Raw genomic sequence first — 26463 nt, forward strand, 5'->3', positions numbered from 1 at the left:
ACAGATGTTTACAGCAGCTTTACTGATCCCAAAACTTGGGCACAACCAAGACACCCTTCAGTATGCAAATGGATACATAAAATGAGGTATATCCCAGACAAGAGAATAATATTCAGCAATAAAAAGAAATGAGCTATCAAACAATGAAAATATATAGGAACCTTAAATACATATTACTAAGTCTAAGTAGCCAAACTGAAAAGATTACAAACTGTAATGAGATTCCAACTCTATGACATTTTGGAAAAAAGCAAAACTATGGAGATAGTAAAAAAGACTGCCAAAATTTGGAGGGTGGAGTGAAGAGAAAGCGATGATTAGGTTGAACATAGAGGATTTTTAGGGTAGTGAAATTATTCCACCACTGTATGATACTACAGTGGTGGAAACATGTCACCTTACATTTGTTAAAACCCATAAGATACACAGCACCAAGAGTGATTCCTAATGTAAATCACGAACTTTGGGTGATAATGATGTGTTAATTTAGGTTTGTTGACTGTAACAACTGTACCACTGTGATACAGGATGTTGATAGTGGGAGGGACTGTACATGTGTGGAGGCAAGGATATGAGAATCTTCTGTACCTCCTGTTCAATTTTGCCTTTAACTTAAAATTGCTCTGAAAAATAAGTTGATTAGTAAAAAAACAAAAAAACAAAACAAAACTTACCTAAATTACCTAAGCTTACCTATAATCATTCACTGTCTTACTCAAATAGCACTTCTATTAATTATTCATCACCTTAGCCAATAAAATCCAATGCCTTTTCTGATATGCATCCCCCTGGCTCTCATTATTTTGACAAGGTCACTGTAAAAACACATGAAACAAAAGGATGCTAGGCAGAATTAACTTGCTGGCTGCCAAGACACTTCATGACATAGCAATAGGCAGGGTCTGCAACTCAAATTAAAGTTAGTTAAGTTTCAAGAGTTGATGAGACAAAGGCTGTCGATCCATTCTAACAAAATTCATAAATGACTAATATAGAAACCACAGTAATTTTTCTATTAACAACAAAAATACATGTCTCTCTTCCCAGCTTTCTTTACCCCAGAAAGCCTGTTAAGTGAGAAGCCAAACTGTTACCACAAGGCTGTGTAATGAAGACCGCCAACTAGGAAATTTCAAAGGTATAATAAACAGGGGCAAAAAAACCCCTCACCATTCTACAATACCATTACAACAGAGTAATAACTGATTCAGTTAAAAATCATCAATGAATACTAAAACCAATGGGTATTTATTATTTATTAATTTCCTTTTTTTTAATGGCAAAATCTGATGAAATCCACCTTAGCCAAGTTCAAACTTCTATACATCAGTAGGACAAGTGACATCATGTGCCCCTGGATACAATGTACAGAAGTCATGATCTATGAAGTATTTCTGCCAATAGTTAACCTGAATCTAATTATGAAGCAACAATCAAACAAATACAAACTGAGTCACATTCTCCAAAGCAACTGTCCTGGACTCTTCAAAAATGTCAATGCCATTTAAAAAAAAAAAAAAAAAAAGTTGAGAGAACTGTTCTAGATTAAAGGAGACTAAAGAGACATAACAAATGCAATTCATTACAATAAAATTAGCAGACATAAAAAGACATTATAGGGGGGCGTCTGGGTGGCTCAGTCGGTTAGGCGTCCGACTTCGGCTCAGGTCATGATCTCGCGGTCCGTGAGTTCCAGCCCTGTGTCAGGCTCTGTGCTGACAGCTCAGAGCCTGGAGCCTGTTTCAGATTCTGTGTCTCCCTTTCTCTCTGCCCCTCCCCTATTCATGCTCTGTCTCTCCCTGTCTCAAAAATAAATAAAATGTTAAAAAAAAAAAATTAAAAAAAAAAAAAAGACATTATAGGAACAACTGCAGATACCTGAACATGAATATTAATGTTAAATTCAATATATTTGGCTATGTAGGCTACTGTCCTTATTCTTATACAAATGAAGTATTTTAGAGTGAAGAAACATGATCTCTGCAAGCATCTCACAAATAGTTGAGCAAAATATACATGTATAAAGGCAAACAGATAAGTGAAATGCAGCAAAATATAAAGGTAAATGATATTTGCAGATACGAAATTTTTCAAAACAAAATTAGTAGAGAATGCTACTTATTGAGCATGAAATCTGGACAAAAAGATACAGATAATTCATATATTTAATTAAAGTATTTACATAATAAAAAAATAACTGCACTGGAAACAAGCAAGTTTTATCTTTGGGCTTAAAAAAACCCAATCCCCTGAATGTAGATGATCACTGACAAAATTAACCTTAATATGGCTCCATTTTCTATGAGCCTATTATGACAGTGTCATTTTCTAAAACCTCCATTACTTAAATATATCAATAGCACCAACCACATTACTGCTAGGTCTTTCTAGCCAGAAATCTTTTATTCACCCCATGTTAATTAATATATTGCCATTTAATTCTTTAAGAAAACATTTCTTCTCAAATTTGTTTCATGAAATCATTGTTGTCACTGCTTAAGAAGAAACCTTTATTTTTAGTATGTTTCAGTAATGTTCCAGCTGTATTCAGAAGAATGAATGAGAGTTTGTCACACTATCAAGAGAAAAGGGCACCCCAGACAGGAGACATGGTAAATGGAGAGACAAAATACCAGGTCAGGTTTAAGGAATAAACAGTATAGTACTGATGAAATATACAATATTGTAAAACAAGGTAGGTTGGTGTTGTCTGTCATACTAAAGTAAGCTTTAATTTTTTTTTTTTTTTTTTTTTTTTTTTTTTTTGGTCTCAACCTGCATGTCTCAAAAGCCATTGGGTCAAGAAATCCATTGTGTAGGTCCAATCAGCATTTTTTTTAAGTGAAAAAGATGAGAACAGAATAGCAAATAGAAGGCATCACAGGCAGTAAGGGTAAATTTTTTTCATTGAACTTTTGTTTCCATTATAAATGTCTGTTTATATGCGTATACTAGGTCACAGATGTAAAAATCTGGTTGTTGTTTTTTTTTTTTGGTGAGTCACAGTCAAAATGAGATTTGAAAGTCATTACTCTCTGGATGATACAGATTCATGGAAGGAAAGGTTTCAAGAAAAAAACATGGGAAAATTTGTTTTTACAAAATTATACTGGCAATTAATACAAAGCAGCTCTTCATGCTAATGGGAGTCTGGAGTTAAATTCAGTTACTCTCTACCAGTAGGTTTATGTAGAACAGAACAGCATTACAAAGAAAATAAAATGCATCCTAAGTAGTAATTAAAAAGGGTATATTTCATGCGTTTTGGTCTCATTGTTTTGTATTTCACACACAGATAAATTCTGTATCACAACATACAATGAATTTCTTAATTTTTACTTGGATGAAATAAAAGAAATTTTGGAAGTTACTGATAAAGAGAGTGATTACTTGGCAGAAAAAGAGATGAGGGACAAGGAGAAAATTAACAAACTACTCCAAAAGGAGGACAGAGAAAATGAGGGTTTGAAGCCATAGGAGATTTAAAAAAAGAAAAAGAAAAAAAAAAGTTTGGAAGCAATTTAGGAGGTAGAAAAGAACAATCTTAATAAATGTTTAGATAGGAGTAGGAGGAAAAAAAGAAAGCCAGAATGACTGAAATCTTAAAAAAAGAACAACTATTTTGAGAAGTAGAACAGGATTCCTCTCTGTATTTTACACTACAATGCACAAGCTCCTTAGCCTGGCATGTAAAGCATACCACGATAGGTCGGCAAACTATTAAATCTCAATTTTTCTTCATTGCACTCACTCATAGGCCTTTTCACTAGGTAAATAATACCACTTCCATAAATATTAATACTATTTTGTTATAAGGTATTAATGACCCTACAGCACATTAAGACTCTATATGATTTCAGATACTATAGTGTTAAATGTTTTTTTTATCACATCACATAGGTTCCTTAAAAAAAAAAAAAAAAAAAAAAGGTGAAAGTAAAAATATTAGATATTTTCTATTAACTTTTAAAATTACATCAAGGGGCAATACAAATCAAAACCACATTGAGATACCACCTCACACTTGTCAGAAGGGCTAACATTAACAACTCAGGCAACAACAGATGTTGGCGGAGATGTGGAGAAAGAGGATCTCTTTCGCAATGCTGGTGGGAATGCAAACTGGTGCAGCCACTCTGGAAAACAGTATGGAGGTTCCTCAAAAAACTAAAATACAACTACCCTATGACCCAGCAATTGCACTACTAGGTATTTTTCCAAGGGATACAGGTATGCTGTTTCGAAGGGACAAATGCACCCCAATGTTTATAGCAGCACTATCAACAATAGCCAAAGTATGGAAAGAGCCCAAATGTCCATTGATGGATGAATGGATAAAGAAGATGTGGTATATAAATACAATGGAGTATTACTCGGCCATCAAAAAGAATGAAATGTTGCCATTTGCAACTACATAGATGGAACTAGAGGGTATTATGCTAAGCGAAATTACTCAGAGAAAGACAAATATCATATAACTTCACTCATATGAGGACTTTAAGAGACAAAACAGATGAACAGGGGTGCCTGAGTGGCTCAGTTAATTAAGCATCTGACTTCAGCTCAGGTCATGATCTCCTGGTTTGTGGTTGGAGCCCCGCATTTGGGCTCTGTGCTGCCGCCTTGGAGCCTGGAGCCTGCTTCGGATTCTGTGTCTCCCTCGCTCTCTGCCCCTCCCCCGCTCATACTCGTGTTCATCTCTCTCTGTGTCTCAAAAATAAATAAATGTTGAAAAAAAATTTAAAAAAACAGATGAACATAAGGTAAGGGAAGCAAAAATAATATAAAAACAGGGAGGGAGACAAAACATGAGACTGTTAAATACAGAGAACAAATAGAGGGTTGCTGGAGGAGTTGTGGGAGGAGGGATGGGCTAAATGGGTAAGCAGCTTAAGGAATCTACTCCTGAAATCATTGTTGCAGCATATGCTAACTTGAATGTTAATTATAAAAAATAAATTATTAGATAAAAAATAAATAACATTACATCAAGCGGCACCTGGATGGCTCAGTCGGTTAAGCATCTGACTCAGTTTTGGCTCAGGTCACGATTCTCACAGTTTATGGGTTCAAGCCCTGCATAAGGCTCTGCACTGACAATGCAGAGCCTGCTTGAGATTCTCTCTCTCCCTCTCTCTCGGCTCCTCCCACTCTCTCTCTCTGTCTAAATAAATAAAACTTCAACAATTTTTAAAAGAAAATAAAATTATATCAAAAATGGTTTCATGATGAAAACATTCTGAGGATGATATTCAGGAATTTTGGAATTAACTAAAGGATGCAATCTCCTGTCAGTGTGAGATCTGTGTTCCTTTCTTCTGAATTTCAAGAGACATTTATGTAAGGACTAAAAACAAACATCAAATCATAATTAACTTGCCTTTAATTGCCGGCAATGACAAATAGAGACAATTCTTTATAGGATTCCAAAGCACTACAGTTTGAACTACACAGGTCAATTTATATGCAAATTCTTTTCAGGAAGTATAGAATAGTACCGCAAATGTATTTTCTCTTCCTTATGATTTTCTTAGTAATGTTTTATTTTCTCTAGCTTACTTTACTGTAAGAACACAGTATAAAATATATATAACATACAAAATATGTGTTTATGTACCGTTTATGTTATCAGTAAGGTTTCCAGTTCACACCAGGTTATTGGTAATTAAGTTTTGGGGGAGTCAAAATTACACACTGATTTGACTGTGCGGGGGGGGGGGGGGGGAGAGGGGGGCCAGTGCCCCTAACCTCCATATTGTTCAAAGATCAACCATACTGAAAACTAATTTTAATTCTATTTCTATTACCACCAATCAAAAGCATTACTATGTCCCATAAATAAGTACAGTAGCAATTCCACTCTAGATATCTGGATTAGTTTTCTTAGCTAAGAACTAAAAGGCAGTAAAATATTGCTAAGCCTTCATAAAGTCACTATTTAACCCAGTGATTAGGAATTTCCTCTAAATCCATTCTTAGGCAGCCATGCTAAAACTCAACTGATATGGATAAACAACTAAGGTCACTGTATGTATATAATGAGTGACCTTATAGTCACTTAAGTGAAAATAAATGGGGAAGAATTTCTTCACAATTGTTCAAGAAATAAAGCTAACAAGGATCTGCTTTTAAAAACACACTACTGCTCTTGAAAGGAGATACAAACCTATAAAGGAAAAAAAAGGCCTATTATTGCTTTCCATTCAAATTTAAAGAAGTATTCATGTATTTAACTATCCATGTGAATGCATTAATAGAGGTATAAAAGCTTTTTTCTCTACTATGTAAGGTAATCTTTCAAAATATATTTATGTATAAACAAACTCAAATATTTATAAACATAAATGTTGAATTACTAAAACATTATTCAAAATATTTTAAGAATGTTATAAATTTATTGATGATTCCTCCTCAAAGTTCATTCTCCTACTGAAACATTTCTCCTAGGGGCACCTGGGTGACTCAGTCAGTTGAGCACCTCTGACTTCAGCTAGGGTCATGATCTAAGGGTTTGTGAGATCGAGCTCCCATTGGGCTTGCTGCTGTCAGGGCAGACCCCACTTCAGATCCTCTGTCCCCCTCTCCTGACCTTCTCCCACTTGTGCTCCCTCAAAAATAAATAAAACATTAAAAAAAAAAACCTATCTTAAATGGTTTAAAAAAGAATTAACATAACAGACTGTTTCATAGTGGTTTACAGTACAGACCTATGGGTCAAAAGCTTGGTTTGAATCATTTGATAGCTTTGTGATCTGAGAAAGTTACCTAAAACTCTTACTTCAATTTCTGCATATACTTTTTATATAATATATGTGTGTGTGTGTATATATATATACATATATATATAGTATATATTGTGTGTATATATGTATATATTGTGTGTACATATGTATGTATGTGTGTATATATGTGTATATATATTGTAATATATGTGTGTGTATATATATACAGTATATATATATGTATATTATATATATATACACACACACATACATATATATTATATATTATATCTAAAAGTATTAGTTATAAGTATATTGGGGGGGATGGAAATATACACATAGTTCCTTTATATGTATGTATGTATATGTGTGTGTGTGTGTACATATATATATACACAGTATACAAAAAGCACTAGCTACTTTTGGTAGCAAAAGAGTGATTTTTTTCTTTGTATTTTCTAAGTCTGCAAAGTTTCTGCAATAAAAATATATGAATCAGCCTTAGGGAGAAAGGTAATTTAAAAATGTCCAACAATCAAAAATCACCCATCATACTAAGAACCAAATCACTACTGGAAGAGAAAAAGACAATCAACAAAAGCCAAAACTGATATGAATTACATATTAGAATTATCTAACAAAGATCTGAAAGCAGCCATCATAAAAATTCTTCATCATTCAATTAAAATTCTCTTGAAAAAGACAAAAAAAAAAAAAAAAGAAAACCTAAGCCAAGAAAAAGAACTTATAAAAAACAATTAGAAATTATAGAACTGAAAACTATAAAGGAAAAAAAAAAAAAACTTATTAGAGGGGCTCAAAAGTAGTAATTATAAAGGGCAGAATTCGTGAATTTGAGGACAGATAGACAAAATTTACCAAATCTGAACAAGAGAAAATTTACTGAATATAAACTAACAAAGACTCAAAGATCTATGGAGCAATAATGAAATATACCACTCCTATCAATGGAGTCCCATAAAAGGAAGAAAAAGAGGGTAGAGTTGAAAATGTATTCATAAAAATAATGGCTGAAAACTTCCAATTTTTGAGAAAAACAAAAACCTACAGACTCAAGTGAGAACCCCAAACAGGTAACCCACAGAAATTACACCTTGCCATATTATTTCACAACTGAAAATAAAGAAAACATCTTGAAGCAACCATAGAGAAAGGATGCAGTACTGGTAGGAGAATATGAATTCAAATAATAGATTTCTCATCTGAAACCACAAAGGTCAGACAATAGTAACAAAAATTTTTCAAGTGCTCAAGGAAAAGAACTGTCAACCATTAATTCTATATCTGACAAAACTATCTTTCAGGAATGAAGGGGAAATAAAGACATAAACAGTCAAAGGAACACTTAATTTGTCATTAGCAATGTATCCTTTGAAAACAGCTAAGGAAGTTCTTTCAAATGATCACAGAAGGAATCTGAGAACATTAGGAAAGAAGAAAGAACAATGGGAAAAGCAAGAATATCAGTAAAAACTGTGGATTCAATAGATTACCCTTCTATTCAAGAGGTTTTAAAACCAAAGCTGACGGGGATGAAGTAAGTTAGAGTTCATCAAAATTTTAAAAACCTCTGTACATCAAAAGACCCTATCAACACAGCACAAAGGAAACTCACAGAATAGAAGCAAATTATTTGCAAACCATTTATCTGAAAAAGGTTGATATCTAGAATATGTAAAGAACTCCTGTATTTCAACAACAAAACTGATTTAAAAAAGGACAAAGGACTTAGACATTTCTCCAAATAAGATATTACAAACGGCTAATAAGCACATGAAAAGATGCTCATTTATTAGGGAAGTGCAAGTCAAAGTCACTGTGAGATAGCTCATTATGGACACCTACTATGAAGAGGAAGAAAAAGGAGGAGGAGAAACGAACAGAAAATTACAAGTAATGGTGAGAATGTGGAGCAATGGGAATCCTTGTGCATTGCTGGTGGGACTGTAAAATGGTACAGACACTACCATAGATGGTATGACAATTCCTTAAACACTTAAATACAGAATTAACATGGGATCCAGCAATTCCACTTCTAGGTACACACCCAAAATGAAAGCAGGGACTTGAAAAGATTTGTGCTCCATGTTCAAGCAGCATCACTCACAAAAGGCAAAAGGTAGAAGCAAACCAAGTGTCCATTAACAGGTAAATGCCAGAACAAAATGTGGGAGAAAACTAGAAGAGTATTCAACCTTAAAAGGAAAATTCCAATAAATGTTACAACATAGACAAACCTGGAAAACATTATACGAATTGAAATGTCAGTCATAAAAGAACAAATATTGGGGCGCCTGGGTGGCTCAGTCGGTTAAGCGGCCAACTTCGGCTCAGGTCATGATCTCGCGGTCCGTGAGTTCAAGCCCCGCGTCGGGCTCTGTGCTGACAGCTCAGAGCCTGGAGCCTGTTTCAGATTCTATGTCTCCCTCTCTCGGACCCTCCCCTGTTCATGCTCTGTCTCTCCCTGTCTCAAAAATAAATAAAACGTTAAAAAAAAAAAATTTTTTTAAAGAACAAATATTGTATGACTCCACTTACATGAAGTACCTAGAGTAATCAAATTCATAAAAACAAAGTAAAATGGTGGATGCCAGGAGCTGGGAGAGATGGAAATGGGAAGTAAGTATTGAATGGGTACAGGGTTTCCGTTGGGCAAGACAGAAAAGTTCTAGAGATGGATGGGTAACAGCTGCACATCAATGTGAATGTACTTTATGCCACAGAACCGTTCACTTAGAAATGGTTAAAATGCTAAATTTTATGTCATGTATATTTCAGCACAAAAGAAAAATATATTCACACCATCTGATCAGGGCTCAATGTATGGAGAAATATTCAAAACAATGATATTTACAAAATGAGAGGGTAAAAGAATCTAAATGGAGAAGTTCTTTCCACACGTCACTCAAACTGATAAACTTTATACCAATAGACTGCAGTAAGTTACATATAAATATTTTAATATCCAGTGCAACCATTAAGAAAACTCCACAAAGTGATAAATTTGAAAATTATTATAAATGCATCAGGGTGAAACAACAAATGTTCATGTAACCCATAAAAAGAAGAGAGAAACAAAGAAATGAGAGAGAAAAAAACAAGAAATGAAAACAAAATGGCAGAAGCCCTAAGACTAAATGATATATCTGAGAAAGGGTTAGTATCCAAAATATATAAAGAAGTTATAAAACTCAACATTCAAAAAACAAATAATCCAATAAAAAATGGACAGAAGATATAAAGAGCCATTTCTCCAAAAGGCACCTAGATGGCCAATAGACACATGAAAAGATGTTCAAAATCACCACCAGGGAAATGAAAATCAAAACTACAATGAGTTATAGTCATTGTACCTCATACCTGTCAGAAAGGCTAAAATCAACAACACAAGAAAAAACAGGTGCTGGTGAGGATGCAGACAAAGGAAAACTCCTGCACTGTTGGTGGGAATACAAACAGGTGCAGCCACTATAGAAAACAGTATGGAGCTTCTCAGAAAATTAAAAAATATAACTACTCTACGATCCAGCAATCATACTACTGGGTATTTACCCAAAGAATATAAAAACACTAATTCAAAGGGATACATGCACCCTTACGTTTATAAGCAGCATTATTTATAGTAGCCAAGACACTGAAGCAGCCCAAGTGTCCACTGACTGCTGAATGGATAAAGAAAAAGTGGTATTTATATGCAAATATATATATATATGTATATATATATATATGTATATATATGTATATATATATATTATTTACCAATTAAAAAAGAATGAAATCTTGCCACCTGTAACGATATGGATGGAGCCAGAGACTATTATGCTAAGCAAAATAAGTCCATCAGAGAAAGACAAACACCGTATGATTTCACTCCTATGTGGAATTTAAGAAACAAAACAAACAAACAAAAAGGAAAAAAAGGGAGAGAGACAAACCATGAAACAGACTCTTACTTAGTAAGACTCTTAGTAAGAACAAACTGATGGTTACCCAAGGCAAGGGGGAGTGAGGGGTTGGGCTAAATAGATAATGGGGATTCAGGAGTGCACTGCACTTGCAAGTGAGGAGCGCTGAGTGATGTATGGAATTGCTGAATCACTATATTGTACACCTGAAACTACTGGAATTAAAGTAAAAACTTAAAAAAAAAAAGCCCTCACATCAACAATTACTATAAATGTTAAAATACACCAAATAAAGCAAATGTTGGCAGTGTGGACTTAAGAATGAATGATCCAAGTGGCTTTTTAGAAACAGCCTGTTTATAATTAACTCACTTAAAATGAAATGATAAAGCATGAGGAAAGATGCATGTAAACAAAATAGAAGCAGGAGATAAACTTTTTTAAAAAAAATTTTAATGCTTATTTATTTTTGAAAGACAGAGGCACGAGGCAGGGAGGGTAGAGAGAGAGAGGGAAATACAGAATCCAAAGCAGACTCCAGGCTTTGAGCTGTCAGCACAGAGGCCAACACGAGGCTCTGACCCACGAACCGACCGTAAGATCATGACCTGAACTGAAGTCAGACACGTAACCAACTGAGCCACTCGGGCGCTCCTCAATATTAGGTAAACTTTAAAGCAAAAGCAATTGCTAAAAACAAAAGAACATTATATACTGATAAAGGACGTATCCATCAGGAATACATAACAATCCTAAATGACACACACCAATCAAAATACATGAAAAACTGATAGAGCTGAAAAGAGAAATAGACAAATTAATTATAGTTGGAAACTTCAAGATCCCCCTCTCAGAGACCACAGAAATCCCAAACAGAAACTCAGCAAAGATTTAAGAGTTCTGAAGAACACAATCAACCAAAACGATCTGACATATATAGAACACTTCACCAAAAAAATAGCCACATACTTTTTGTTTGTTTGTGTTCTCAAACATCCACAGAACACTCACCAAAACAGACCATATTCTGGGCCATGAAACAAACTTCAACAAATTTAAAGTATTGAAATCATAAGAGTATGTTCTCTGACCATAATGGACTCTAACTAGAAATCAATAACAAAAAGACAACCAGTAAATCCCAAAACACTTGGAAATTAAACTAACACACTTCTAAACAATCCATGGATCAAAGAATAATTCTCTAAGTAAATTAAAAAAGAAACACAGAATTGAATAAAAAATGAAAAGACAACAAAGAAGACACAACATCAAAAGATGTGTGACACAACTAAAGCAGTGCCAAGAGGAAAAGGTAGAGCATTATTACATGAGCTTATAACATGAGCAAAAAGAAAAAGTCTCAAATCAATCATCTTAAATCCCTACCTCAAGAAACTAAAAAAAATAGGAGTAAAATAAACCCAAAGCAATAAGAAGGGAAATAATAAAAATAAAAGCAAAAATCAGTAAAACAGAAAACAAGAAAACCACAGAGAAAAATCAATGAAAAAGCTAATCCTTTGAAAAAATTAATAAAATTGATAAATCTCTAGCAAGACCAACAAAACAAAAATGAGAGAAGACATAAATGATCAACATCAGCATTAAAGAAAATACAATTGAACATTGTAGAGCCATTAAAAGGATAATTAGGAAATAGAAACAAGTTTGCTCCGAAATTAGACTAATTAAAACAAATGAATCCATTCCTCAAAAACCACATACAGACCTTCCTCTACTTATGATAGGGCTATATCCAATAACCTCACTGTAAGTTAAAAATATCATAAATCAAAAATTCATTTAATGTACCTAAGCTACTAAACATCACAGCTTAGCCCCCCTACATTAAACATCCTCAAAACACATTAGCCTATAATTGGGCAAAATTATCTAATGCGAAGCCTATTTTATTAAAAAAAAAAAAGTGTTGAATAATACCTCATGTAATTTATTGAATACTATACTGAAAGTGAAAAACAGAATAGTTTTAAGGGTACAGAATTCTTTTTAAGTGTATCAGTTGTGGCTGTTTACGCTCATGAATGCATGGCTCACAGGGAGCTATGACTCACTGCTGCTGCCCAGCATCACGAGAAAGAATCCTACCACGTATTGCTAAGGCCAGGAAAAAATCAAAATGCCAAGTATGGTTTCTATTGAATGCATATCATTTTCACACCATCATAAAGTCGAAAAATCTTAAGTCAGGGACCATTTGTATTATCAAAATTCAACCAAAACAAATATTATGTATAATCCTATAATCACTAAAAAATGAATTCATAATTTTAAATCTCAAAAACAAAAGAAAAAAATCCCAGGCTGTGATGTTTTCACCAGAGAATTCTACCAAATATTTAAAGAATACCAATACTTCACAAACTCTTCTAACGATTAGAAAAGGAAGGAAAGTGTCCTAGCTCATTCTGTGATGCCAGAATTATCCATATACTGAAACAAGACAAAGATACCACAAGCTGCAAGCCAGCATCTCTCATGAACTTAGACACAAAAATTCTCAAACAAATCAACAACCTAAATCCAGCAATATGTGAAAACATTACACATCCAAACCACATGCAATTTATTCCATGTTTGCAAGGCTGGTTCAACATTAGAACACAAAAAAAAAAAAAAAAAAAAAAAAAAAATCAGCGTAATCTCCAATATCAACAAACTAAAGAAAAAAATCCTATCATATAAATTGAGTCAGAAAAAGAATTTGACAAAATCCAGCATCCATTCAAAATAAAAACTCTCAATAAAACTAGGCAGACAGATGACCTACCTTGACTTGATAGAGGATCTACCCAACTACACCCCCCAAAAACCTATACTTAACATCATATTTGGGCTGCCTGGGTGGCTCAGTCAGTTAAGCATCCAACTTTGGCTGAGGTCATGATCTCATGGTTCACGAGTCCCAACACAGCATCAGGCTCTGTGCTGACAGCTCAGAGCCTGGAGCCTGCTGCGGATTCTGTGTCTCCCTCTCTCTCTGCCCCTCTCCCACTTGCGCTCTCTCTCTCAAAAATAAATATTTAAAAAAAACATACTTAATGATGAAATACTAAATGCTTTCCACCTAAGGCAAGGAACAAAGCAAGGATGTCTGCTCTCACCACTCCTAGTCAATACAGAACTGTAAGTTCTAGCCACCACAATAAGAAATAAAAGGTATACAGATGAGAAAGAAAGCTGTCCCTATTTGCAGTTGACATGTCTATGTAGAAAATTCCAAGGAATCTGTTAAAAAAAACCTCTAGACACTAAACGGTAATTTTAGCAAGGTCAAAGAGTACAGGAGCAATGCAAAAATCAATCTTATTTCTAGGTATTAGTAATAAACGTGTGGAAAATCAAATAAAAAAACATAACAATATTCACAAAATTGCTCCAGAGAAAACAAAAAACATTATAATTAAGTATAAATTTAACAATTAGTATACATTAGGATTTGATATTACAAAACACTGATTAAAGAAATCAAGGAAGACCTAAAAAAATGAAGGCATGTCATTAAATATAGCAAAGATATCAATTCCCAAACTGATCTATAGGTTTAATACGATTCCTTTGAAAATCTCAGCAAAGTTTTTGTACAAGTGTGGACACGCTTTGGTCCAAATATGGATAAGCTTGTTATAAAATTTTTATGTAAAGACACAAGCCTTAGAATAACTAAACCATATTGAAAAGTGAGAGGAACAACTCTACCTGATATTAAGGTTTACTACACAGCTATAGTAATCAAGAGTGTGATATTAGCAGATAGAGACATATAAACGAAGAGAACTCAACAGAGAACCCAGTAGTAAAGCCACACATACATGGCCAATTGATTTTTTTTTTTTTTAATTTTTTAACGTTTATTTATTTTTGAGACAGAGAGAGATAGAGCATGAACGGGGGAGGGTCACAGTGAAAGGGAGACACAGAATCTGAAACAGGCTCCAGGCTCTGAGCTGTCAGCACAGAGCCTGACGCGAGGCTCGAACCCACGGACCGTGAGATCATGACCTGAGTCGAAGTCGGACGCTTAACCGACCAAGCCACCCAGGCGCCCCGCCAATTGATTTTTGACAAAAGTGCAAAACCACTTCAATAAAGGAAGGATATTTACCTTTCAACAAATGGTGCTGGAGCAACTGGATATCCATAGGCAAAACAGGAACCTCAATTTAAACATCTTATCTCTTATAAAAATGAAATCAAAATAGATCATGGACTTAACATTATATCATTAAACTATAAAACTTTTATAAAACATCATAGTAGAAAACTTTTGAGACCTAGGCTAGGTGATGAGTTCTTACTTAGACTTGCCTCCAAAAGCACAACCTACAAAAGGAAATATTAATAAATGAAGTCTCCTCAAAATTAAAAACTTTTGGAGCACCTGGGTGGCTCAGTCGGTTAAGCATCTGACTTTTGATTTCGGCTCAGGTCATTTTCTCATGGTTCAGGAGTTCAAGCCTGATGAGAGCCTGTTTGGAATTCTCTCTCTCCCTTCCTCTGCCCCTCCTCTGCTTGCACTGTCTTAAAATAAATAAACTTTAAAAAAATTTAAAAACTTTTTCACATAGAAAGACCTTGTTAAAAGGAAAAAAAGACAAGCTACCGAACAGAAGAAAGTATTTGCACATAGCAGACAAATGACTAATATTTAGAATTCTCAAAACTCAACAATGAAACAACCCAATTTGGAAAATGGGCAAAAGGTATGAACAAACATTTCACCTAACAGGACATACAGATAGCAAGTTAGCATATGAAAAGATTTTTAACATCCTCAGCCATTAGAGAAATACAAATTACAACCAATGCACCCAGGTGGCTCAGACTTCGGGCTCAGGTCATGAACTCATGGTTACTGAGTTCAAGCCCCACATCAGGCTCTCGGCTGTCATCAGGGAGCCTCCCCAACCCCGCCCCGCTTCAGATCCTCTATCCCCACATTCTCAAAAAAAAACCAAACAACAACAACAACAACAAAAAAAAACATAGTGAGATCACTAAACACCTATGAGAATACCTAAAATAAAAAATTATGACCATATCAAATGTTGGTGAAGATATAGAGAATCTGCGTCATTCATAGATTGCTGGTCAGAATGTAAACTGATACACCCACTCTAGAAAACAGATCTGCAGTTTCTCATAAAACTGAACATGCAATTACCACACAATCCAGCCAAGTGCACTCATGAAAACTTTTTTTTCACGTGAAAACATAAACACAAATGTTCATAGCAGCTTTTTTTCCCTAATAATCAAAACTGGAAATAATCCAAATGTTCTCCAAAGGGTGAATGGCTAAACTGTCCTACATCCATACTATGAAATACTCCTCAGCAAACAAAAAGGAACAAAATATTGATACATGCAACACCTTGAGTGAATCTTGAGGGAATTATGTTGAAAAACAAATGCTAGTCCTAAAAGGTTACATGCTATATGATTCCACCTGTACAATGTAGTTTTTTTGTGTTTTGTTTCTTTGTTTGATAATATTTTTGAAGCGACAAAAGAAAAAACAGACTAGTGGCTGCCAGGAATTAGAGATGAGGGAGAGGAGGAAGTAGGTGAGCTTGGTTATAAAAAGGCAGCACAAAGAACCCGGGTGGTGATGAAAATGTTCTTTATATTTACTGAGGTGATGGTTACACAAATCTACATATGTGATAAAACTGCACACAACTAAATGCACACTAAACATATAAGACACACACATGACTGTATGCCAAGCCAACGACATCAACGTCAATTTCCTAGTTGTCATACCAGATGTTGCCACTAAGGAAAAATGGTGAAGGACACATACTTTGTATTATTTCTTCCAACTAAATGTGAAATTACACAATTACCTCAAAATTAAAAGTTTAATTTTAAAATCTGAGAGATAAATCAATAGGCAGACAGATAGACATAGATGGAGAAGAGACATGGTCTATTATACAAGCGTTTTAGCTGTGAATGCAGTCTAGCAGGTTGAACCTACAAAGAGACTTAAGAGTTGAGAGAGATCTCTAGGTCTCTCCCTTAAGCTTCAGACAGATACGTAGGAGAAAGACAATTTCAAAAGTAACACTGAAAGAGCTTCCAGTTAGTGAACATATGGAGGTGGGAGAGTGGTTTGAGGAGTGGAATACCCCATGACAGCACAGAAGCTGTACCCTTTTCTACATAACTTGTCCCAGGATTCTCTTCCATTTGACTGTTCCTGAGTTATATCTTTTGTAATAAACTGAGAATCTAGCTTGATAAACACTGAGCAGGTATTTATCTTATTGACATCCAGACAAAATAATAATAATAATATGCACGTATACATACATGAAAAAGTAACACTGAATAATACAACAATGAACACAGAGTGAATACAGAAATTTTGCTGGAGTAATGTCTCCCCCACAGGATTTTCCCTGGCTACCACTCATGGTCATATGTAGGATCTTTTCACACTATAATAATCAGACATGCATTTAAATAATTTTTCCATCTTTCAACACAGGGTAGACCTCACTAACACATAAGAAAAGAAGGTAAAGTATAAGGGAAGTTTTTCTTTTCTACAGTGAAAGATAGGAATAAAAAAAAAAAAAAAAATGAGGACCTTATTTCTCAAGTAGTAAATGTGCATCTAATCTGCTCCAAAATCACCCAAAGCCATTTTTAAAGAGGCAGGGTTATCTAGTGTATCCTATCAGTCAGCTTGCACTGCCTTCACAAAATACCACAGACTGAATTGCTTAAATAACAAAAACTTATTTTCTCATAGTTCTGGAGGCTGAGTCCAAGTTAAAGTGAAAACAGAGGTGCTTTCTAATCAGGCCACTCTCCTTGGCTTCAGATGGCCACCTTCTCACTGTGAATTCACATGTGCTTTTCTCTGTGCATGTGCATTGCTGGTATCTCTTCCCCTTCTTATAAGGTCCAACAGGATTATGGACGCACCATTATGACCTCATTTAATCTTAATTACCTCTTTAAAGGCCCTATACATAAATCACCACATGGGGGTTAGGGCTTCAACCCTAGGAGTTTTAATGGGACACAATTCAGTCCATAATACTCAGTGACCAGCCAGCCTTTAAGTATATGTTTTCTATGAGTGTGCATAGTGCGTATTATACTTAATGGAAGGAGGCAAGACAAAGGAAAAAGTATAATATTTGTATTAGAATTCCATCACTCAGTTTTCTGAACACTAAAAATGAGAAGAATATCTATTCTCATTGTGTAGCTGTGAGAGTTAAACAAAATAATCTATGTAAAGTGCCCAGCAAAGAGTAAAGGACTAGTCAATCCTGGGCCTCTACCTTCCTCCCCCCACCCAAATTCATTATAAATATTTCTCAAATCTAAACATATCTGAAAAATTATGGGAACTGGATTCTGTGCCAGTTCTGCCACTACCTAGCTATGTGACTTTAACCAAACCACTCTAGTTCTGCATACGGGCTGTCTGCCAGTCTGCTTCTGCATCTCGGCAAATGAGAGTTTCATCTACCACTTAAACACTATGTATCTATGAATACCACTTTTATGATTATAATATCAAATAAACAATACTACAAAAACTATTCAAACTTTCTGTAAAACTCCACTAAGAGGATTACAGTATGAAATTTCAATTTATTCATTCAGATACTTTCATTCTTTAAATCCTTCCACAACTATCTCCTAATTTGAAAAATGTATCTGTACCACACATCTTTAAGATTAATTTCTCATCTTATGTCTCTGTCATTAATGCCTCATCTCTCAAGTAGACTGTACATTCTTTTATATTTCTGCCCCCTAAAATGTTCATTGTTTTATTCACAAAAATCACTGAAATGCCTAAAATTATGCCCCAAATCCTGTTGAGATAATGATTAGACATAGGGAGAAGTTACCAGTAAATTGTATCTGATAACTGTTTCTAACTTAGCCCACAATTGAAATGTACTGCAGGTGATTTCAAGATCATACACCTACCATACATACACTGAACATTCAAACAATGAGTGATAATAGCATCCATTCTCCATAACTTGCTTTAAAATTAAGATAATGGTGGTCAGAAGCAAAATCTACTTACTGTGAGGCTATCTGAATCATTTAATGAAAGACAATTTACCACGTCAAGCCTAAGGGAAGAATTTTTAAGTACTTGCCCTTTCTCCCACTTCATCCCTCACCACTCCTATCCTAGTATTATCTATATTACATGTAAATGAGTAACATAGGAAGTAGGCTGTTACTTTGATGCCCTCAACAAATCTCACCTTCCGGTAGTGATGCAGTCCCACCCATACTAACTCTAAACTGGGTCATGTTTATTAGCACTGGCCATTGGAACATCAGCAAACACTGAAGAACACAGAGACTTGATATGTGTTGGCACAACGAGGCTTGCCCTCTTGACATGCTCCCTCGCAAAACCCAGCTGCCATGTTGTAGAGAAGCTCAAGCTAATTAAGGGGGAAGGCTGAATGAAGGGTATACAAGGAGAGAGGCAGCCATAGTCCCGGCTATCCATCAGCTGTTCCAGCCGTCCCAGCTAAGGCATCATTAAGAAGCCACCTTCGATATGATAGCCAACAAATGACACACGCAGCAGTCCCCATCAAGCCTTGCCAACTTTAGAATCAAGAACAGATAAACATTTAGTTTTGGAGTGAAGCAATATATAACTAAACCAACACATGTAAGCCAATTAGAACATTTCTTGTTAGGTAGTAAGCAACCAAAAAATGTCAGCAGTAATAACAGTTATTATTAATACTGTCATAAGTCCCCCTCACCACTACCAAGGTATTGTTTTTGGGTATTAGAGCTGCTCTTAAAAGCAGTCTGTCAACCCCCTAAAGGCCAGTAAAAAGACAAGAGTAAAGCAACCAGAAAGGCCTGCATTTTGCTTTCCCTTTCTTCTTCCTAATTTACAGCTGTCCTTTTTCTTTTTATCTCTGTCAATAATGCTTTCCTAATTTCCCCAAAGTACCTATCAATGACCCAAACCAATTCCAGCCTTTGGCCGTGCTCTGTATTCCCAGTAACTACAGACACCTCCTTCAATCTCCTTCCAGACCACAGGTAAGTAATTAAGAGTTCAGTAGGACAGACTCTTCTCTTGGGGCCAAAAGTTTATACTCATTTAACCTTTAAGTCTTTTTTATCTGATATAATCATTAGGCAAAGAGAGTGGGGACCAAAAAGGTCATGTTTAGAAAATAAATTGAGCAGCCGGGATAACATACTTGCTACTTTTCCTCAAAGACTTACTGACCCTAATTATATAAATTTCTTATTCTTTTAAAGCCCATGACTCTTTGCTCATGCTTCGCTCATGATATTTATCTTAATCTAGCCTGAATCAGAGTAGTTGGTTTACTTAACTTCCTACTAGATCTATAACTGCCCAGAAAGAGAGACTTGAGAAAAAGGCATCCAACTCATTTTTTTATCTCTTAAATTAAGCACCTACTACACTGCTCTACTATTCATACAAATATTGTAAAAAAATATCCGGGTCCTCGTCAGCAACCACTCTGTACCTAACTAATCTCTGCAATTCTCACCCCTACGTTTATTAAGAAAAAATGACTCACCCATGGTTATAATGCAATTAGTGACAAAGTTAATAAATACTACATGTCCTAACATTAACCTCTAATAATTATTTGGCTTAATTATGATTTTATTTTTGTAGAGATGGATTTTTTTTTAAAGAAAAGAAAGGTACCACTTAACATTCCTTATTTCCTCTTCCTTCAAGTTTCAGGGTTGACAAGCCGGCATATTAGGTCCAAGGAAAGATCTATGCCACATGCCAGGCACATAATCCCAAAGGCAAAGCAAGCCTCATAGAGACTACCGCAAACTAGAGCTCAGAATTCACCTAAAAGGGGCAACCATTACTCAGCTCTGGCAATCTGCTCTCAAACAGGAACAGCAACTAGGGAGCCCCAAATCCTGTGATTTTGGAAGTGTGCTAGAAACTAAGACTTCTTAAATGTGACGTCTTCCTATTTTTTAAATGGTAGCAACTACTTACTAAATGTTCCAACTACACCAAAAGCACGCAATATAGATCTGTGGACTGGATTCATTCCAAGGGCATCCTGCTACTGCAGGTGACAGTTTAAACTCTCTACATGTAGGGGGTGCTGGGTGGCCCAGTCAGTTAACCATTAGTTAACCATTAAACTCCTGATTTTTTGGCTCAGGTCATGAGTCCTTAGATTGAGCCCTGCTTCAGGGCACGAGGCCTGCTTAAGATTCTCTCTCTCTGGGGTGCTTGGTGGCTCAGCCAGTTGAGCATCTGACTTCAGCTCAGGTCATGATCTCACAGTTCATGAGTTTGAGCCCCAAGTCGGAGCTGACAGCTCAGGGCCTGGAGCCTGCTTCTGATTCTATGTCCCCATCACTCTCTGCCCCTCCCCCACTTGTGATCTGTCTGTCCCTCTCTCTCAAAAATAAACAAACATTAAAAAAAATTAAAAGAAAAAAGATTCTCCCTCTCTTTTGTCCCTTCCCTGTTCATGCGTGTGCATGCTCTTTCTCTGAAACATAAAATAAAAATTTAAGAAGTCTCTACATAAAATTGAAGGTGGACTAAGGGAACAATGCTCCTTTACTGTCACCCCTTACCTCTAGAGAAGAGGCAAAAAATAACCAAGGCCACTAAGAGCAGGTCATAAAATCATAAGCCCTACCAGTGACAAACTCCTTTAACTTTTCTCTCTCTTGAAAAGGAAATCTGTTAGTTTTAGCTAGAGCACCTTCTATAGCATAAAAATACACAGGGAGAATTTCATTGCTTTTTAATTGTTTTTTCCTCAAAACTTGTGAAAACAAAATATTCAAATAAATGTAATAGTTAAAATTATACAAACTTCTCCAGCCTTACCCCAACTTATGTAAATGCTCAGTAATACACATGAGACAATGATTCACCATGCACAGAAAAACAAGGTACAAAATATGAATGGCATTAATATATTTGTACTTATCTATCTACATATTGTCATTTGACTCTCTTGCGACCAACAGCACCAAACTAGCTGGATACACGGTTGAATACTGTGACCAGGGAATCCTACTCTAACAAACTACTATGGACTCAAACCTATGACCCGAACCTCCTTAATATCATGCTATCCAATAACTAAGGTGACCAGTCACTAGTAAACAAATATTAATTTAATCCAAGAATATTTCTTCAATAGCTTTATAAAAGATTTGACATTATTTAACCAAATCATTAAAGTTTTTGTTTCAATTTAAAATAGAACTTTATAGAAAAGACCTGAACTTCATCTCCAAACCTACTTAACCTATTGGAAGCCTTAAGGAGTCATAATTTTTAGGGATGCCTGGATAGTTCAGTTGGTTAAGCGTCCAACTTCAGCTCAGGTCATGATCTCACAGTTTGCTCTGCTCTCAGCACAGAGCCCACTTAGGATCCTCTGCCCCCCTCTCTGCCCCTCTCTCTCAAAAACAAACATTAAAAAAAAAAGTCATAATTTTTAAAATAATTAATCATGGTAGATAGGCCTTTGGAGTTCAAACCATTCTCTAAAGTAACGATTAGTGAGGGTGTCCCTGTACCAACAGAATTAGTAGGCAATTTAATGACAATAAAATAATATTACTGTTATTTAGGGATACTACTTATTGAACACTTACTATGCGCCAGGCACTATGCTGAAAACTTCTGGGTTCTCATTAAACCTTAAAGATGACCATATGATGGAGGTACCATTATTATCCCTATTTTACAGGTGGGGAAACTAACCTTTCCAAGATCACACAGCTATAAGTGGCAGAGTCAGGATTCCAACCCAAATCTTGTCTAACTTCAGAATTTGCACGCTTAACCACTACACTGTATTGCCTCCAGTGACTCTGGGCTGATATCTAAGATAAAGAAAAGAGGGAAATTTGTACTTCTCAGTGACAAATTTAAAAAACATAGGAGAAATGGAGGATACTTTTTAGAACATGAACATTTCTCAATAGTCATACAAATATTTTTATTCCAAAATACATACTAATAATGATGGAAATCTCACACAATGGACTTCTCACAAACACAAATTTTCCTAAGTACTCATTCATGTTTATTATTATCAATTTAATGGGAACACTATATTATTTTCTACGCAATTTTGCCGTGAAACTAAAACTGTTCTACAAAATTCTTTTAAAAAAATTTAGAATACACTGAACATGCCTAATGCAATTCCGTTATGAACACTAGCATAAGACAATATTCTTTCAGTATGCAAAGTTGCACTTTATTATAACTGCAGTGCTGAGCAATGTAGTGGGCACCTAAATATTTGATTCTTTCAAAAAGGCTTGGAGGTGTGTAAACAGTGCTGTAAAATTCAAATTTTTCACACTTCCAGAACACCTTCAGAAGTCTATAAAACAAAGACATAGTATGGCAAGTTGGAATAAAACCAGACAAAAAAATTAAATTCTCATTTAACAATATGAAAAGAATACAATACTGCTATATCGTGGCTGACATAAATAAGACTAATTTTACTTTTCCACCTTAAGTATCAAAAAAAAGTAGCCTGAAGTCAAAAATGGATTAGTATTACAGAATCTTTTTCTAATTCATTTTTTAAGTCCCTTCCAAATCCTCCAAAGCTTATCCAAAACAAACAAACCTTTCAATTGTCCATAGTGAATGTCAACATACGAACCAAATCTTTTTTTTCTGATACACTAAGGGTGTCAAAATCTAAAGGTCAATTAATACTTACTTGAGTGATCTATATAAAAACAGTTTTGCCATCATTAACCACTTTTTATTTATTTACTACCATCAACATTTTCCTCCCATCAAGGTCCACCTTTATAAATACATACCTATGTTCGCTGACGAAGGGAAACGTACTCACTATTTGAAAAAGCCATTTGCCCTATGTGTTCAGCAATATTCTGTCAAAACTAATTGTCAAATATAACACTGTACTGGTCACCAACAAAGTGTTGAAGAGAAGCACACTTTTAATTTTATTTTACTTCAAAACTGTACTTACAAAGTCTCAACTGTAAAAGATTACACTAATAATAAATGGGAATTCTTTAGCCTAAGTTACAGACGTTGTTGGAGGATAGGCCCTTAATCACACCTGTAATTCACAGAACCCTTTCCTTTCTCGCTGACCCACATCTTCATAAATGATGTGAAGACTGCTGCATCGCTATGCTTTCAATTGGCATAAATGGGGATTTGCAGTGCCACAGAAACAAAGCGTTCTGACCAATGGATGTTTCGAATGATTATCAGTACAAAACTCATTCAAATACTTGTATATTCAAAGCTTCTGACGAATAATCAGGCTTCACCAGGGAATACACACATAGGTTAATACAAACTCCGACTGCCTTGGCAGCTGCAAGCTCAGCTGAATCCCAAGACGCCACCTAAATTTGGAAGGGGCAGAACTACATCCGGTTCTCAATGGATACACATTTTCCCCAAGCTTCTCATCTTAAAAACTTTACGTCTTCCCAGAGTAACAATAAACATACAAAGACGCCAGGGAGTATGCCCGCAGGGAAGATGAGTTATCAAATTAAATTCCTACGCGCGGAACCTGAAGCTTCAAAACTTTTCAGAACAAATCACAGCTGAAAGAACGAGGTAGGTTTTCCCACTTCTTTCCAGGAGCCAGCTTCCCCAGTCCCTGAACAGCTGTCCTGACTTACTGGTTAGTTGGAGGAGCAGTCAACGGGATGGCGACCTCTTCTTCCTCGTATTCTGGTCCATCCAGAGAGTCACCTTCGTCCACCGTTCCCAGGCCGGCGCCCAAAGGGGGCAGCTGAGGAGGCGGCGGCAGAGGAGGGAATCCGCCGCCTGCCCCGAAGGTCTCAGCAGGCAACGAAGTGGTCCCCTTGGCGAGACCCATCTCTCCTCCAAGTCCGGCAGCGGCGCCAGCCACGCCAGCGGCAGCACCTCCCCCTGACAGTCCGGCTCCCCCCATTGCCCCTGCCACAGACCCGGCTCCCAGGAACCCTGACCCCAAAGCGGCTCCGCCAGCCAGGTTCCCGGCTACTCCGGTCTCCGCCAGCCCAGGATAGGGTACGGCAGCCACAGGCAGAGCCGCGGGTATCTTCACCCTACATACTGCCGGATAGGCACTCGAGCCCGCGGCTGCGCCGCCTCCTGCTGCCCCGGCGGTCACCGGGCCGCCCTCCTCACTGCCGGCCTCGGCCGCCATCATGTTGAAGCCCGATCTACTCTGCCCTACCCAGCTCGCCCGGGAGCCCCGGGGGCCACCAGGCCCGGGCTCCGAGCCGCCCCACCCAGGCGCGTCCCCCCTTCAGCTCCCCAGGCGGAGGAAACAACAACAAAAGGAGAGAGCCCGCCGCCGCGCCCCCTCCTCGGGCCACAGCCCCGGCTCCGGAGCTGCCCGGGTTACGGGAAGCGAAGTGGGCAAAAAACTCAACGCCTGCACAAACGCCGCCCCAAGCCCTCACCTTACACACCCACACTCACACACACACACACATGCACAGAAGTGAAAAACTTCCTGGCTGCACTAAAGAGGAAGGGAAGCACAGAGGAAGCGGCTGGGGCGGCTGCCGCTCCTTCAGCCACCGCCGCCACCGCCACCGCTTCTTCACCACCCTAGTTCCGGCCACCCCCACCGCAGCCACCGCCGGTGCCGCTGCTGGGGCTGGGGCCACTGCAGCCGCTTCATCCTCCACCGGGCTGGAGATGGGAGGGGTGGGGAGCCAAGAGGAAGGGGGGCGGGGTAGCGGGGAAATCGACTGAACTGCTCCCAACCTGGAGTGCTCAGTGAAACCGACTAGAGAGAAAGGAAGGCGGGGCACCAGTGGAGGAGCCGAGGGAAGGAAGGGCGGGGGAGGAGGGCGAGGGCAACTTCTGCGCAGGCGCGTTCCTGGCGCGGGGGTGAGGGCGCTGGGACTGGAGGGAGGAAAAGGAAGCGTCGGGAGGGAAGGAAGCGGCGGGGACGCGCGGTGCGCGGCCGTGCTCACTGTTTCGCTGTGGTACGAGCGTGTGGTGGTGTGGCCGTTTCTCCCGTGGGTGTTGCCGGCGGCAGGGCGCGCCTGCCTCTCTGGGTTTTGTTTGATGGGCGGAGGGGAGGAGTGGGTACCCGAGCACGCGGCCGTGCTGCACTGTGAAAGCAGGAGAGAAAGGAGGGACCAGGAGGGGTGGAGAGGAAGGAACCGAGGAAAAGGGAAAGGAAGATGCCGCGAAGCCAGTTCTCTGCTTCCTGACTGCTAGAAAAAAACACCTTTACCCAGCTGTGCAGAAACCGGACGCGAAGCCCGGGGATGAGGGATTGCTTCGAAGTTCGAGGCATTGCTATTGTTTTTTTGTTTTCGTTGCATTCCATATTAAAAAATAAAATGAAATTTTAAACTACGTTCTGAAACTCAAACGAAATAGGGAAGTAATATGGGGTGACCTAAAAATTTTGGTGGAAATAATAGTTGTAAAGTGCGATTTCTGAGACTACACATTTTGTTTTGTTTCCCACAATCGCCATCTCCCCTGTCATACCTCTCTGTCTCTATTCCCGCCCAACACACACACCAGTGCCATCGCAGGTATGTTGGGTACTAATGTGGTGTGGAGAGGAGGGGTGACGTTCATTTGCGTGCAGAACACAGCGGGGCACGCTCCACAATGCACATGTGAAGCATAGAGAACCTTGAACCAGGCAAATACCAAGGTTCCAAAGTGCCATATACAATTATTCATAGCTTCAAAAATTATCAATAAACTGCTTTCTCACCCTAAATATAGCCAGAGATGGGGTTTGTTTTGT

At 37.4% G+C, this 26463-nt stretch overlaps 1 protein-coding gene across 2 annotated transcripts in view; it reads right to left on the bottom strand.

The window, feature by feature from the left end:
* Positions 1-25513, bottom strand: part of RASA1 (RAS p21 protein activator 1) — a 116771-nt gene extending 91258 nt beyond the window's left edge. For both annotated transcript variants that reach the window (XM_060635420.3, XM_060635421.3), the window contains exon 1: positions 24374-25513. In XM_060635420.3, coding sequence (XP_060491403.1) covers positions 24374-24888 — 515 coding nt within the window. In that variant the 5' untranslated portion in view covers positions 24889-25513. The remainder of the gene's footprint in view (positions 1-24373) is intronic.
* Between the last annotated feature and the right edge of the window lie 950 nt (positions 25514-26463).

The sequence above is a fragment of the Panthera onca genome, chromosome A1 (assembly GCF_046562875.1).
Source record: "Panthera onca isolate mPanOnc1 chromosome A1, mPanOnc1 haplotype 2, whole genome shotgun sequence".
Lineage (NCBI taxonomy): Eukaryota > Metazoa > Chordata > Mammalia > Carnivora > Felidae > Panthera > Panthera onca.